Source organism: Caretta caretta, chromosome 5 (genome assembly GCF_965140235.1).
Source record: "Caretta caretta isolate rCarCar2 chromosome 5, rCarCar1.hap1, whole genome shotgun sequence".
NCBI lineage: Eukaryota > Metazoa > Chordata > Testudines > Cheloniidae > Caretta > Caretta caretta.
Genome location: NC_134210.1, coordinates 101,774,644 through 101,786,955, shown reverse-complemented (window position 1 = coordinate 101,786,955; position 12,312 = coordinate 101,774,644). Strand labels below are relative to the sequence as shown.

At 41.8% G+C, this 12,312-nt stretch overlaps 1 protein-coding gene across 7 annotated transcripts in view; it reads right to left on the bottom strand.

The window, feature by feature from the left end:
- The window catches only part of KANK1 (KN motif and ankyrin repeat domains 1), a 167,910-nt gene that overhangs the window by 26,647 nt on the left and 128,951 nt on the right, over positions 1–12,312 (bottom strand). The window contains exon 1 of one of the 7 annotated variants that reach the window (XM_048850880.2): positions 206–503. The exons of 5 other annotated variants lie outside the window; for them this stretch is intronic. In XM_048850880.2, coding sequence (XP_048706837.1) covers positions 206–293 — 88 coding nt within the window. In that variant the 5' untranslated portion in view covers positions 294–503. Of the gene's footprint in view, positions 1–205; positions 504–12,312 lie in introns of those variants that run through there. One more of the 7 variants, XM_048850874.2, reaches the window with a different exon arrangement.

Genomic DNA, 12,312 nt, shown 5'->3' with positions numbered 1-12,312 from the left:
GCGGAAAAGCAAAAGATAATTACACTCTACTCGTAGCACAGACTAAACATTACAAGTTGGAAGACATATTACTTGTCTATCTTCATTCACCTTGAAAAACGTCTCTCCCTCTCTCTCATGCACACACAGATTTAACGCTGAAATCGTAAGTAAACACATGTAAATATGCTGCTTTAATTTATGAAGGCCCCGCAAAGGTCTTTACCGATAGCGGGAAATGATACTTCGAGGAACTCCGGTACCGCTACCACATCACAACAAACGTTCACACAGGTTAGTGCTAGGTCCGGCATGAAATGATCAGGTGATTCTTTGTGCTGCAGTGAACCATCTGGAGACAGTGCTTCCTTCAGGGAGTATTAAAAGGGTTACGCAGAAATCGTTTCCTTCCTAATTTGCCAATGCAGTTAGACTTCAGGCAACGGTTTTTAAAAAGGTTAAAATAATTTCAGATCAGTTTTAAGTCGGAGCAGCAATACGAGCTCTCTCTTGCTTGGGAGCACATTGATGTGTGTCTGTGAATCTGTCTCTTTTATATTTCAATCCTGCACGAAGCCCACACACTAAAAATATGCAGCGAGACCTGTTTCCAATGCAGTCTAAAATTCCACAGCCAAAAGAGGAATCGCCAGCTCAGATGTCAGGACAGCACAGCTTCCTGCAGACACTGGACTCACATGCCACCAAAGCATTCTAAATAAAACTTTGCCACATCTGTTGTGCTTCTGCAGACAGAAAGTTTATACATGAGGTCGCTGCAGAGACTGCTCCTCCTTCCCCACAAAAACTATTCATAACTCACGAGAGGAATCAGGTACTTTTGAACTGCAGGGCAAACAATAAACGTTAGTTTTCCAGTTACCTGAATTAGCGACATGTCTCTGCTCTCAGACCATACATTTTCCATCCAACTAAAACAAGGCCTCTGATTTTTCTCCTTGCCGTCCTAGCTTCAACAAGCTCTCTGTTCACTAAAGCCCTGCCTCTCAACTTTCTCATTCTTCACCCCTTAAGGAAAAAAGTCCACATTAGTGTAAACTTAGCCAAGCAGAGCACATTTTCATAGGCTGAGCTTTCACCAATGAGTTCTGTTCTACAGCAGAACTGAAAACTACTGCCTTTTTAGCACCCATAAGGAACCTCAGCAGTCACCATGCTCTATTGTCTTAAAAATAAGAGAACTGTTAGTCTTTTAAAGGTGCAGTAATCTCCACCCATTTTCTCCTCTGTTCCCTCCCCACCCATGAATCATTGTTAATTTGTGTATACATTTCATTTTACTGTATATACTTACTGCATTTTAGTTCCTCCTTAAAAACAATTATTCACAGTCTCTGTGCATATAAAGTTGATCTGGCACTTGGGTCTACAAGCTACGATTGTATGTTTGCTAAACTGGCTACCCCTCCAATATTCCCCCAACAAAGAAACACAGGCTACTGCAGGCAGCCACAGTACCTGAAAACAACTTCTAGCTCATTTTTTGAATATGACTACATTTTAAATTGGTGTCCCTTTTAAAGGTACATACACAACTTAAAAAAACCCAAATCACCCTGAATCTACTATTGCTAGAAGTGACACCTAAGAATGCTCTAACAAAGATTAGAATAAAGAAATCTCTAGGTTTTTCAATTTACTTGGTGAATTTGACCAAAGCATACTTTTGGTACTTTGGAAAACTTTCCATAGTTCTGACTGGTCTTTCTCTGCCCTGTGCTGATTGGTTATTTGCACCAACCCTCCCTCTCCCTCACAGTCTCTTCATCTCAGAGAGTCACTCCTCTTACCCTACTCTTCCCTTCCCTGTCCTCCTCAGTCACTCTCCCTTCCTCACTAACCCAACCAACCAAAAAATAAATAAATAAAAATTGTGGAACTAACATGACTTTTGACGCCATCACATTGTTCACTTGACCTGCTCGACACTCCTTCCCGCACCTTGGATCTGTCTTGTCTATTTAAATTGTAAGCTCTTCAACACAGGGGCCATCTTTTTGTTTTGCATACGTACAGAGCCTAGCACAATAGGGTCCCGTTCCATGACTAGGGCTCCTAGGTGCAACAGTAATACAAATAAATACTAGTCAGTTTCACCGTTTTGTTGAGGACAATACTACTATCTGCCTCTTAATAGCACTTTTAATCAGCAGATTCCAAAGCACTTCACAATCTTAAATGCATTTATCCTCAGAACTCCCCTGTGAGGTCAGGAAGTGTTATTATCCCCACTTTACAGATGGGGAACTGAGGCTCAGAGACTTGCCCAAGGTCACAATAGGAAGTCTGTGGAGGAACAAGAAATTGAACCTGGATCTCCCAATTCCTAGGGTACTGTCCTAACTACTGGACCATCCTTCATCTCAGTCAATTGTGCTTCCTGACTTCTGCAGCAACTTGAGGGCACCACACTTTCCTCTACGGTCGGGGAGAACTCATACTTTAACAATGGTCCTGCAAAAGGGTGATTTGCAGTCGTAGCAGCAAAACTGAGCTTGTAGTTGGTGGGTGTGTGCACTAAAAAGGAAGGAGAGGCGCCAATCTTGCAATTGATAGCGTGGGGTTGGACTGCCAGATAAAACACTTCAGTTTCAGAATGGGGTCTTGGTGTTTTTACTCATGGACTGACCCAAAATAAATTTCTAAATATCAGCAGCAAAAATATCCATGTATGTATATATATTACACACACAAAAACTATAAAGAATATTATTAAGGTTGCAAATTCAAGCACTCAAAAGATAGGAAGTGGCAGAATTAAGGTTGCATGTGCAGCCTTAATTCAGCTCCCTTGGGTGTATGCATGATGATGCTGTTAGGCTACTGCTGGGTTAAACCTCATTGAATCTAGAGGGTATAACTGCTGCCCTTCATTTAAGATAGCTGTAAGAAGTCATTAAGCTCTTTTAGAGAAGCAGGTAGCTGAAACAATAGGGATCTCTAACCAAACACAGGAACAGGTGAGGCTGATCAGGAATTTCAACTATGTGGGTGGAGAGGAGTCATTGGGTATTGTTTTAATAGAAAGTGTGACTGTGCAAAAGGGAGAAGGTAAAGCAGTGATGAACACCAGAGAACTAAGAAACAGCAGAAAAGCTAAGGATAGAGTGGGGACAAGCACTGGGAACATGGCCCTGAGAAAAGCTATGAGGGAGATTTTGGGCTAAGTGCTGACTGGAAAGGGGGCTTGGAAATGGGAGCTAACATACTCTCTTGTTGTTTTATTCCTACTGTGTTCAGGGAAACAGGACTTTCTGTACATTCTTTGTACATAAACAGGATTGCATCAAAGAAATACCTGACTCCATCATCAATTTCTCCTCCTGACTGAACAACTTACAAGATCCCAAAATTTTCACTAGTAGCTTGGTCACAAGGGGTAACAATTCAGTCTTTAGTTACATAAGCATGTTCTATTTTTCCACATGAGATGATCAGGGTAGTGTACTGAAGGAGGCTGTTCTCTACAGGATCTCTGCCTCATTTGTTGCAGAACGTGGATGCTGTGTAGTGAAGGAGGCTGGGAAATGTGCTTGAGTGGGCACACACTTCTGCCTCCCCTCTTACCCCACTTGATCCCTTCTGCCCCATTCCTGTCCTCTCTCTTTCCCGTTCCTGTCTTCTCCTCCCAGTCCCATTCTCCTCAACCAAATAAATTCTCATTGCCAAGGAAGTTCTAGTCTCCCTTTCCAGACTCCCAGGTGCAGTCATAGTCTTCTCCTTCACCCCTCATGCTCAAGTCCCATTCCTTGCCTATCCTCCCCATTCCTGATTCCCCCCCTACCGGCTCCTCTCCCTGATCTGATTCTGACCCCTTCACTGGCCTACAGTTGCTTCCTCACCCATGATCTCCATCTCCCCCATGGGTTCCCAAGTCCTAATTTCTCTCCCCCAGGCTCCTCATCCAATCTCAGTCTCCCAACCCCTGTGGCTCCTTGTCCCAGTCTCTCTGGCCAGTGCCAGTTCTCCCCAAACTCCCTCCCTGCCTGTCAGATCTGTTCCCCTTCCTCTTCCCCCACTCCTTTCTTTCAGCCAACTGGCTTGCAGGGCAGGGATACTTTACCTTGCAGGCATAATATCCTGATCAACATGTCCCAGTCTTCTTTGCCCGCCTGGCTCTCATTCCTGATCTCCTTGCCCAGCCAGTCCCAGTCTCCTCTCCACATCCCAACTACAGTTTCAGTTTTCCTCTCAGCCTTCAGCCCCAGTTGCCTCCCACCCCACTCCAGCTCCTTGTCCCAACCTACTTCCCCCATCTCATCCTCAGATCCGGCTTTTGTCCCCCCGTGCAGTTGATGCAGGAGACTTCCGCCTCCACAATGCCTGGACCCAGCAGAAGGGTCGATAAGCGTGCAGGAGAGACACCCTTCTTGTCTCCTCTTCTATGCACGGTCCTGGCACAGAGATCTGCAGTCACAGGGAAAATCCTGTTCAGCCTCCTGCAGCCCCGAGGCATGCTCAGTGTGGGTTGAATATTTGCCATTTTTAGTTGCATAGCTCTGGGAAGTCTCTACTCAGCATGTGTAAATTATGATTTTCAAAAGGGCTTATAACATGGTCAAGTAGCAGCATTTTTTCATGAGGAAGGCAAAAGGCAAGTCCCTGAAATGTGGCAGGGATGGAATTTATTAAAGGCAGAGGACAGTAGAGCTTTTCAGAGAAAAGGCTGCCAGAATTTCACATGGGCAAAACAATGATTTTTTTTCTGGCCTTGTTCTCAAAAACTGTTGAAGACTTTTGGCTGAATATTTCCAAAAATATTCAACCTGAGACAGACTCCCAGTATGGACAATTTCAGCCCAAACAGTTAAAGTTTGGCAATGTTATAAGCAACTGAAAACAGAGATGTAAAGATAAGTATCAGGCAACCCTAAAAGTAGACATTGCTACCAGCCCCACTGCCCCCCTCCAATAATAGACCGTTATTCATGACATATTATTTAAAGGATTATCTCAGAAAATTAGCTTTTGTATTTTTAAATTTTTATTTTTAAAAAAACAAGATGGCAGTGTCAGTTTAAGTGCCAGATGTTCTTACGGACTTTCTTCTCTGTAAAACCAGTTTATAGAAAGCAGAAGCATTTGGTTTGCTACAAAGACTCAGAACTTTGGCATAAACTGTAGAAAAGATTGTATTATTTTCAAAATTAACCACTTATATTTTTCTGTCAAATTCAAAACCATAAAGGTGGAAGGTTAAAAAAAGTAGTAAGAATTTCATTAAACATTTAACCCTTCATATCATGCATTGTGCTTTTGTGGCAGGAAAGTCCCAAGACTCCAGAATTAATCTATCAGTGGAAAATTACTCAAAACCTCTGAAGACAGCTCATTTAAGTTTAAATCATAAGAGCTAAACTGTCAAATATTTCTCCCTGAAACAATTCAGGTGGAAATTACCGAAATTAAGCCTCTCCAAAATCATATCAATTCCTTGCATCTTTGCAATTAAGGCTGTGGCTAATTTGGTGGTCTCTAGCTAAACTGGCTATCTTAGTAATGTTGACATTTTGCACCTGACAGCCCATAATAAGAATTACTTACTTGTATTTTTTTTAAGAGTTGTGTGCAGTTAATCACACACAATTTTTCATTAAAATAACACTGAGTACAATTTACTAGCACAATTACACCACTGTAGGGGGATCATTGCAGCAATGGTTGTTGGTGCTACAGATAAACAACAAGAAGTTATGTAATCTGGAGGAAAGAAAAATCTATGATGCACCATGTCAGAGCTGTGCCAAGCCTTTATGCATTTTACAGGCACATCCATTTCAGACTTTGCTATGAAGTTTCAAAGTACAAAAACAAAGTGAAGTGGGCTGCTATTTTAGGGAAATGGAAAATGATTCTGCCAGTTTCAAAAATCTACTAAAAAGGAAAAGAAATAAAACCCTGTGAGAACGTTATTCTTTTCTTTCCTAGCCCTGATATACCGGACGCACCATGGATGCACTCGCTCCATTAGCATTTGGTGGGTAGTATTGTGCTGCACAAAGCAGCACTGATTAACTTTTGAGGAAGCTGAATCGATCTGCCATTCAGCCAAGAGGAAAGGTCTGCATATCTTGGGACTCTGAGTGAGCAAGAAATCCCACTGCCACTAAAAAGAGTGGCAACAGAGAACACTAAAGAGATTCCTGTTGAGCCTCTTATTTGGTCCTTGGCTAGCTGAACATGGGCACTGCAACAAATAAAAGACATTCGCAGATCTCTGCAATACTTCAGACAACTATAAATTACACCACTGCGCCACAATGAACTTCTTTTCTTTGCGTGTTGATTTGCAAAGGTTAACTTTAACACAGTCGCACAGACACACACACACACAGACTTAAGTCATCAGCTTGGGAATTTAATATGCATTGCTATTTCATCTGCTGAACACTCAACCATTAGAAGCTGGACTTTACATTGTATGTGCTCATTTTGGACAAGTGGTTGTGAAGCAAGGTATTCTGGAATTTTTTTTAATTTGTAGAGGCCTCGTTGTGTTACTGTCACCATTAATTCAGTTATCTAGAAGCGTGCACAAATTGCACTTCCGTCTCCCTGCTGAATAATAATCACAAACTGGACATAGGCATCATTTAACAAACACACTGTTCTGTTCTCTCTTCCTAAAACTGCTGTGACCAGCTCTGTCTAAACACTGTAGTCTTGCCAATTTCCATTAAATTATATCCTATCCGATGCACTGCACAAGAACTTCAGTATATTAAAGCACTGAGTCAGAGCTAGCATAGCCCACAGAAATTGCTTCTTCTCCCTGAATGGGAGATTCAAAGACTACAATGTTTAATTGATGGGTTCAAATTAGTTAAAAGCCTTGGTATCATGTAAGCGTAAGCAATAGGAGACAAAGGGAGAATTTGGACAGATGTAGTTTCAGTTCAACATGCTAATTAAGACAAAAAATCACTACTGTATAGTGTCCTGGGAGGGTCAAGAAGTAGTGAACAGAAGAGAAGAAAGGCAGCCTGAAAACATTTTAAAAGCTTATTCTAAATCTAAGATGCCTTTAAGAATATACAGCTTGCATCTAAAAGGTTCTCTCTCCATATGTTTAGGGTACGTGCGCTCAAGCATTTTACCTTTAGTCTGATAACTATTTTAAAAAAACCTTTCCACTGAAATAATGTTATGAATAATACATTCTCCAAGAATTATCACATAAAAAAAGATATAAGGAATGTTGCAAAGAAGCAGAACATTGGTATAACTGTGAAACCACATAATATTCTTATGTGCCAGACTCAGATTTAAAAGGTAACACAGAAAAGGGAGGAAAAAAAAGGGGGGTCTCTTTTTCGGTTCTTTATTGTGTTTGCAAGGAACTTAATGGGTTTTCTGATTCCCCACACCCCCGCCCGTTTGTTCTTCTATCTGAGGAATATCAAGTGAATAAGGAGAGGAAAAAAGCCTGTCAGGCCTTCCTTATGCCTTAAAGCAGCACCAAATCTCTTTTTTCCTTTCCAGATTTTTTTAAAAAGCATGGCAATAAGTTTTAGAATATTACCTTCCTCTCATCACCTACTCTAGCTAAGCAGGGAAAATGCAGGGAAGGAACCACTACCCTGGAGAGAGACAAGATTTCTCTTGTTTCCAGCCTTGCTACAACTGCTGCCAACTGGAAATGAAGAGGAGCTGATTTAGCTACAGCTGCTTCCCATAGAGAGTAAAGCTATGGACTTCCAGAACCTACTCTCCATCCCACCCTGAACTACCACAACTGCAGAAGACGATGAGAGACTCCATTACCACTCCAAAATGAAAAGGAAGGGTTTGCCCTGGCTCTCCTGTTATAGAGAAATTCCATTTACAGTAAAGGTTCCTGGAGGACCTGCCACCGAATTGCCACCATGGGACACGGACTGCCCCCTCCCCCCCCCATTCGGAATGCCGCCCCAAACACCTGCTTCGAAAGCTGGTGCCTGGAGCCGGCCCTGTGTGTGTGTATATATATATATATAAATATTCTTAAACTAAAACAAAATTTGTCTTAATCTAAACCATATATGTATTTTACATTTTGGAAAAACACTAAGAGCTTTTTGGATAGCAACTTCTTTTTGATGTTAATAAAGTGAAATAAAGATCCAACACCCAGACACCATGGTGAAGGCTACAATACAAATGTTTGTAGTGAATAGCATTTTATTCCATTTTGGATGTTGCAGAACACCCACACACTTGCATGCTGTAGATGACTGTTCTATATTTTCTCCAATATTGCTATATCTGCTGTCTTTTATAAAAGTTTCCAGAGAAAACACTGCCCTCATGATGGAAGAGGTTGGTGAAGATTTGTATATTATGTTAATTTGTTCTATGTTGGCAAAAAAGGGTAAACTCATGCAATATGTAGTCTTACATATTGTTTAGATATCCGCAGTACCTAATCCCATAGTGGTGAGTTAAGGACCCAGCCTTAGGGCTTGTCTACACTTAAAAAGCTGAAGTGGCTGTGCTGTGCTGTAGTGCTTCAGTGGAGATCCTACCTACATGGACAGGAGGGCTTCTCCCATCAGCTTAGGTAATCTACCTCCCCAAAAGGCAATAGCTATGTCGATGAAAGAAGCCCTTCTGTTGACATACCATTGTCTACACTAGGAGTTAGACTGTTTACTAGCGAAGACCAAGCCTTCGAATCAACGAGCATAAGGAAAGTGAGCTAAACAAAAGACTGTTCGTAATCACTATGTTGTGTTTGCATGTGAAGGGTCTTAGACCTGAGCATTCCATTACATTTACTGTAAACATCACAATACTTTGGCAAATGGGGTATAGTTAAGATGGATCATATGCCTTAACTCTTTACTCTTTCTATCTTAAGTGGGCCCATTAAGAAAACAAAGAATATAGGACATGATCCACAATCTGCTAAAGTCAAGAGGTGGGTCTTTCCACTGACTACACTGGGCTTTGGATTAGGCCCACAGTGAACAGGCTTTCTTCAACTGAATTAATTTTTCTCCCCCAAAAAATCACCACATCATAGGAACAGTGTCAGTGGTGGCACTTTGGTCTGGTTCTAAGTGATCAAATAAATTCATTTGTTTTTACATGTCCCATGACTATTTACTGCTCAATTTTTAGTTCCTAAAATAGTGGAACCATTTCTTTAGCTCACAGGACAGAAGCTTTGGCTTTTCATAGAATCACAGAATTGGAAGGGATCTCGAGAGGTCATCTCGTCCACTCCTCTGTAGCTCTATGCCCTGTTCTGACTACTTGTGCCTGACCACGGTACAAGTAGTAATAGTTTTATTTTTTGAGAGCATGTTCAAGTGATACCTTGGGGCCCAATCCTACACACATGTATGCATGTGCAGAACTTCATGCATGTGAGGAGCCCTACTGAAATCAGCCTGACTACGCATGTGCTTAAGTTATATATGGGCATAAATAAGTGTTTGTAGGATTGGGACCTTAGTAACATCGTTCAATTACAAAAAAAGTTTACTTTCAGAGTAATGGTCCAACACAGTTTGATGACTTTCACGACACTATGGGAGACACCTTTTCCATATCTATATTTACATTATCTTCACCACGAATGTCAACATATTTCTGGAGCTAACTGTGGTTATTTTAATTAACACAACCCATTGTGCGTGACTTCCGCAATTTACATTTCAGTTAGGTGTGCATGGATTAGATTTTTATTAGTAAGTATTGGCAAATGTAGATCTCACCCTACTCACAAAAACTGATTAAAAAACATTTTGATCAATAATCATCAAAATGTACAGCTAAGCAGCGTTTTTCTAACTTTGCCTAAGAACTTTTATGAGAGTTTGATTTAAGAATATTTACTTTACATATTTTGACATGCGAGGTTGACAATTGGTGTTTTAACTGTTATAAAACTAACTTTTTGCATATCAACATCTGCTATCATTAAAAAACTGTCTGCCCACCCCACAATTCCCCAAAGCTGTGAAAATTTAAATCAATAAAAATTATCAATATCTGTAAAATAAAAAAAAAATTGAATTCTGCCAAGTCTAATTTTAGTACTTGTAAAAAATGTGCCTAATAACTATGTCTACAAGGCACATGCTATAAGTTGCTATTTAACAAAAGACGCAAATGCAACAGACACACATAAGGGGGCAGAATTAAATTTGCTGTGGAAGCCTTATCTTGGAATTTTCCAACTTTACATTCATGCTGAAGTAACTAAGGGCAATTGAGGGGGGGCTAGGGCGGGGAGGGAGGGGGAAGAGATCTCTCAAAGGGGAAGAGGAAAGAAAGATGAAGTATAAATAGTGCATTTTAAAAGTATTTTGCCAAAAATAGTTACATGCATTTATTTGAATGTTTGATCCTTATACGTTAGAGCTGAACTTCCTTTTTCTTTAAAAAATAGAAAACCTCCGAGCTGAGAAGTTGCAGCCCAAAAGGTGGCAATTTTGTAAAGTTATATGCCACTGCAACTCTAAGGTTAGCTCTGGCTGAGGAGACATTTTGATTTTAAAATCAAGAACAGCTAATGAGTAAGAGCATTCTGGTAAGAATAAATAAAGGGTGACGAGGCTAGTCTGGAAAATGAGTGCAGGATATAAGAAGTCACCCGTGCTAATTAACACTAAATAAAGGATTATGCTTATTTATAAGGAATCGTTGCACGCACACACAAAACATTGAATTAGGATTGTCTGCATTCAAATGCAAAATGGTTCTTATCACACTCAAATCAATCTACCTTCTCTGTTAATAATCCCCTCATCTGAGGCCTAAAAATTGTAGGCTGAAGCCTACTCTCTGGTTGTACTAGTTTTCCTGATACAGCGCTAGTTTTGGTGATACTATAGCACAGACACTTTGTAAGTGTAACAAATCAACTCTTCTGGCCACTGGAAAGATGACTTCAACTACAAGGCCTAAGTTGACGTACTTAGATCTACTTACCACGGGGTCCACACTATGTGATGTCGATGCAAGATACTCTCCCGTCAACTCCCCTTGCACTTCTCGTTCAGGTGGAGTACAGGAGTTGACGGGAGAGCGATCTGCGGTCGATTTAGTGGGTCTCTTCACTAGACCCAGTAAATCAACCATCGATGCATCGATCGCTGCGCGTCGAACCCCTGGTAAGTGTAGACAAGCCCTAAGGTTGCTTTGTTCTGGTCCCTTTCCCATCTCTGTCTCAGGGCTTGTCTACACTTACTGGAGGATCGACACATGGCAATCGATGCATCGGCAGTTGATTTAGCAGGTCTAGTGAAAACCCACTAAATCGACTGCAGATCACTCTCCCATCAAGTCCTGTACTCCACCTGAACGAGAAGGGGAGTCAATGGGAGAGCGTCTCCCGTCAACATAGCGTAGTGTGGACCCCGCGGTAAGTAGATCTAAGTACGTCAACTTCAGCTACATTATTCACATACCCATAGTTACACAACTTCAGCTATGTCTACATTACCCACTGATCCGGCGGGTCGATCCAGTGGGGGGTCGATTTATCGCATCTAGTCTAGATCTGATAATCAACCCCCGAGCACTCTCCCGTTGACTCCTGTACTTCACCGCCACCAGAGGTGCAGGCAGCCTCGACGGGGGACCAGCAGCAGTCGACTCACCATAGTGAAGACACCGCGGCGAGTAGATCTAAAGTACGTTGACTTCAGCTACGTTATTCGCATAGCCGAAGTTGCGTAACTTAGATCGATCCCCCCAGTGTAGACCAGGGCTTAGATTGATCTTCCCCCTGTAGTGTAGACAAGGCCTCAGAGACATCAAGGGAAGTGGAGTAGCAGTAGGCAGGAAACACATAGCATGGATGGGAAGGAGTACAGATCCTATATCCCAAACTGTTTCCAGGGCAGGAAATATTGCTGGAGGCCTCTATTAAAGCTGCCATCGTGCATTCTCTCTCATTAGTTGTCACGAATGCCTCAGCACAATGGCTCACCCCACTAGTCCTCACTGCCCACAGAGACATCAGCTGGCATCTTCCCCCACCCAAATTCCAGAGCTCCCTGGAAAAAGGGCAATCAGAAGAAAGTGGGAAGCTCTCATAGACTGGAGGGAGTGCCACAGAAGGCAAGTTTTGGCTCATCACAGTCTCTCTGCCTTCAGAAAAGCTGCTTAAACAAATTGACTTTCTCTCTCTCTCTCTCAAATGTTGTGCTGCTCCATAAGAACTACCTGGTGAATTTGCAGGCTCCTTTTGCCTTTAGCGGTCTCCATATCCAAGCACTGACATCCCAACCCAGCCTACTTTGCTTCCAAAACGAGATGCAAACAAGGCAAGTTCAGGGCCCTGCTATTTTCAAGCATACTCTAAAATTGCAATTTTCT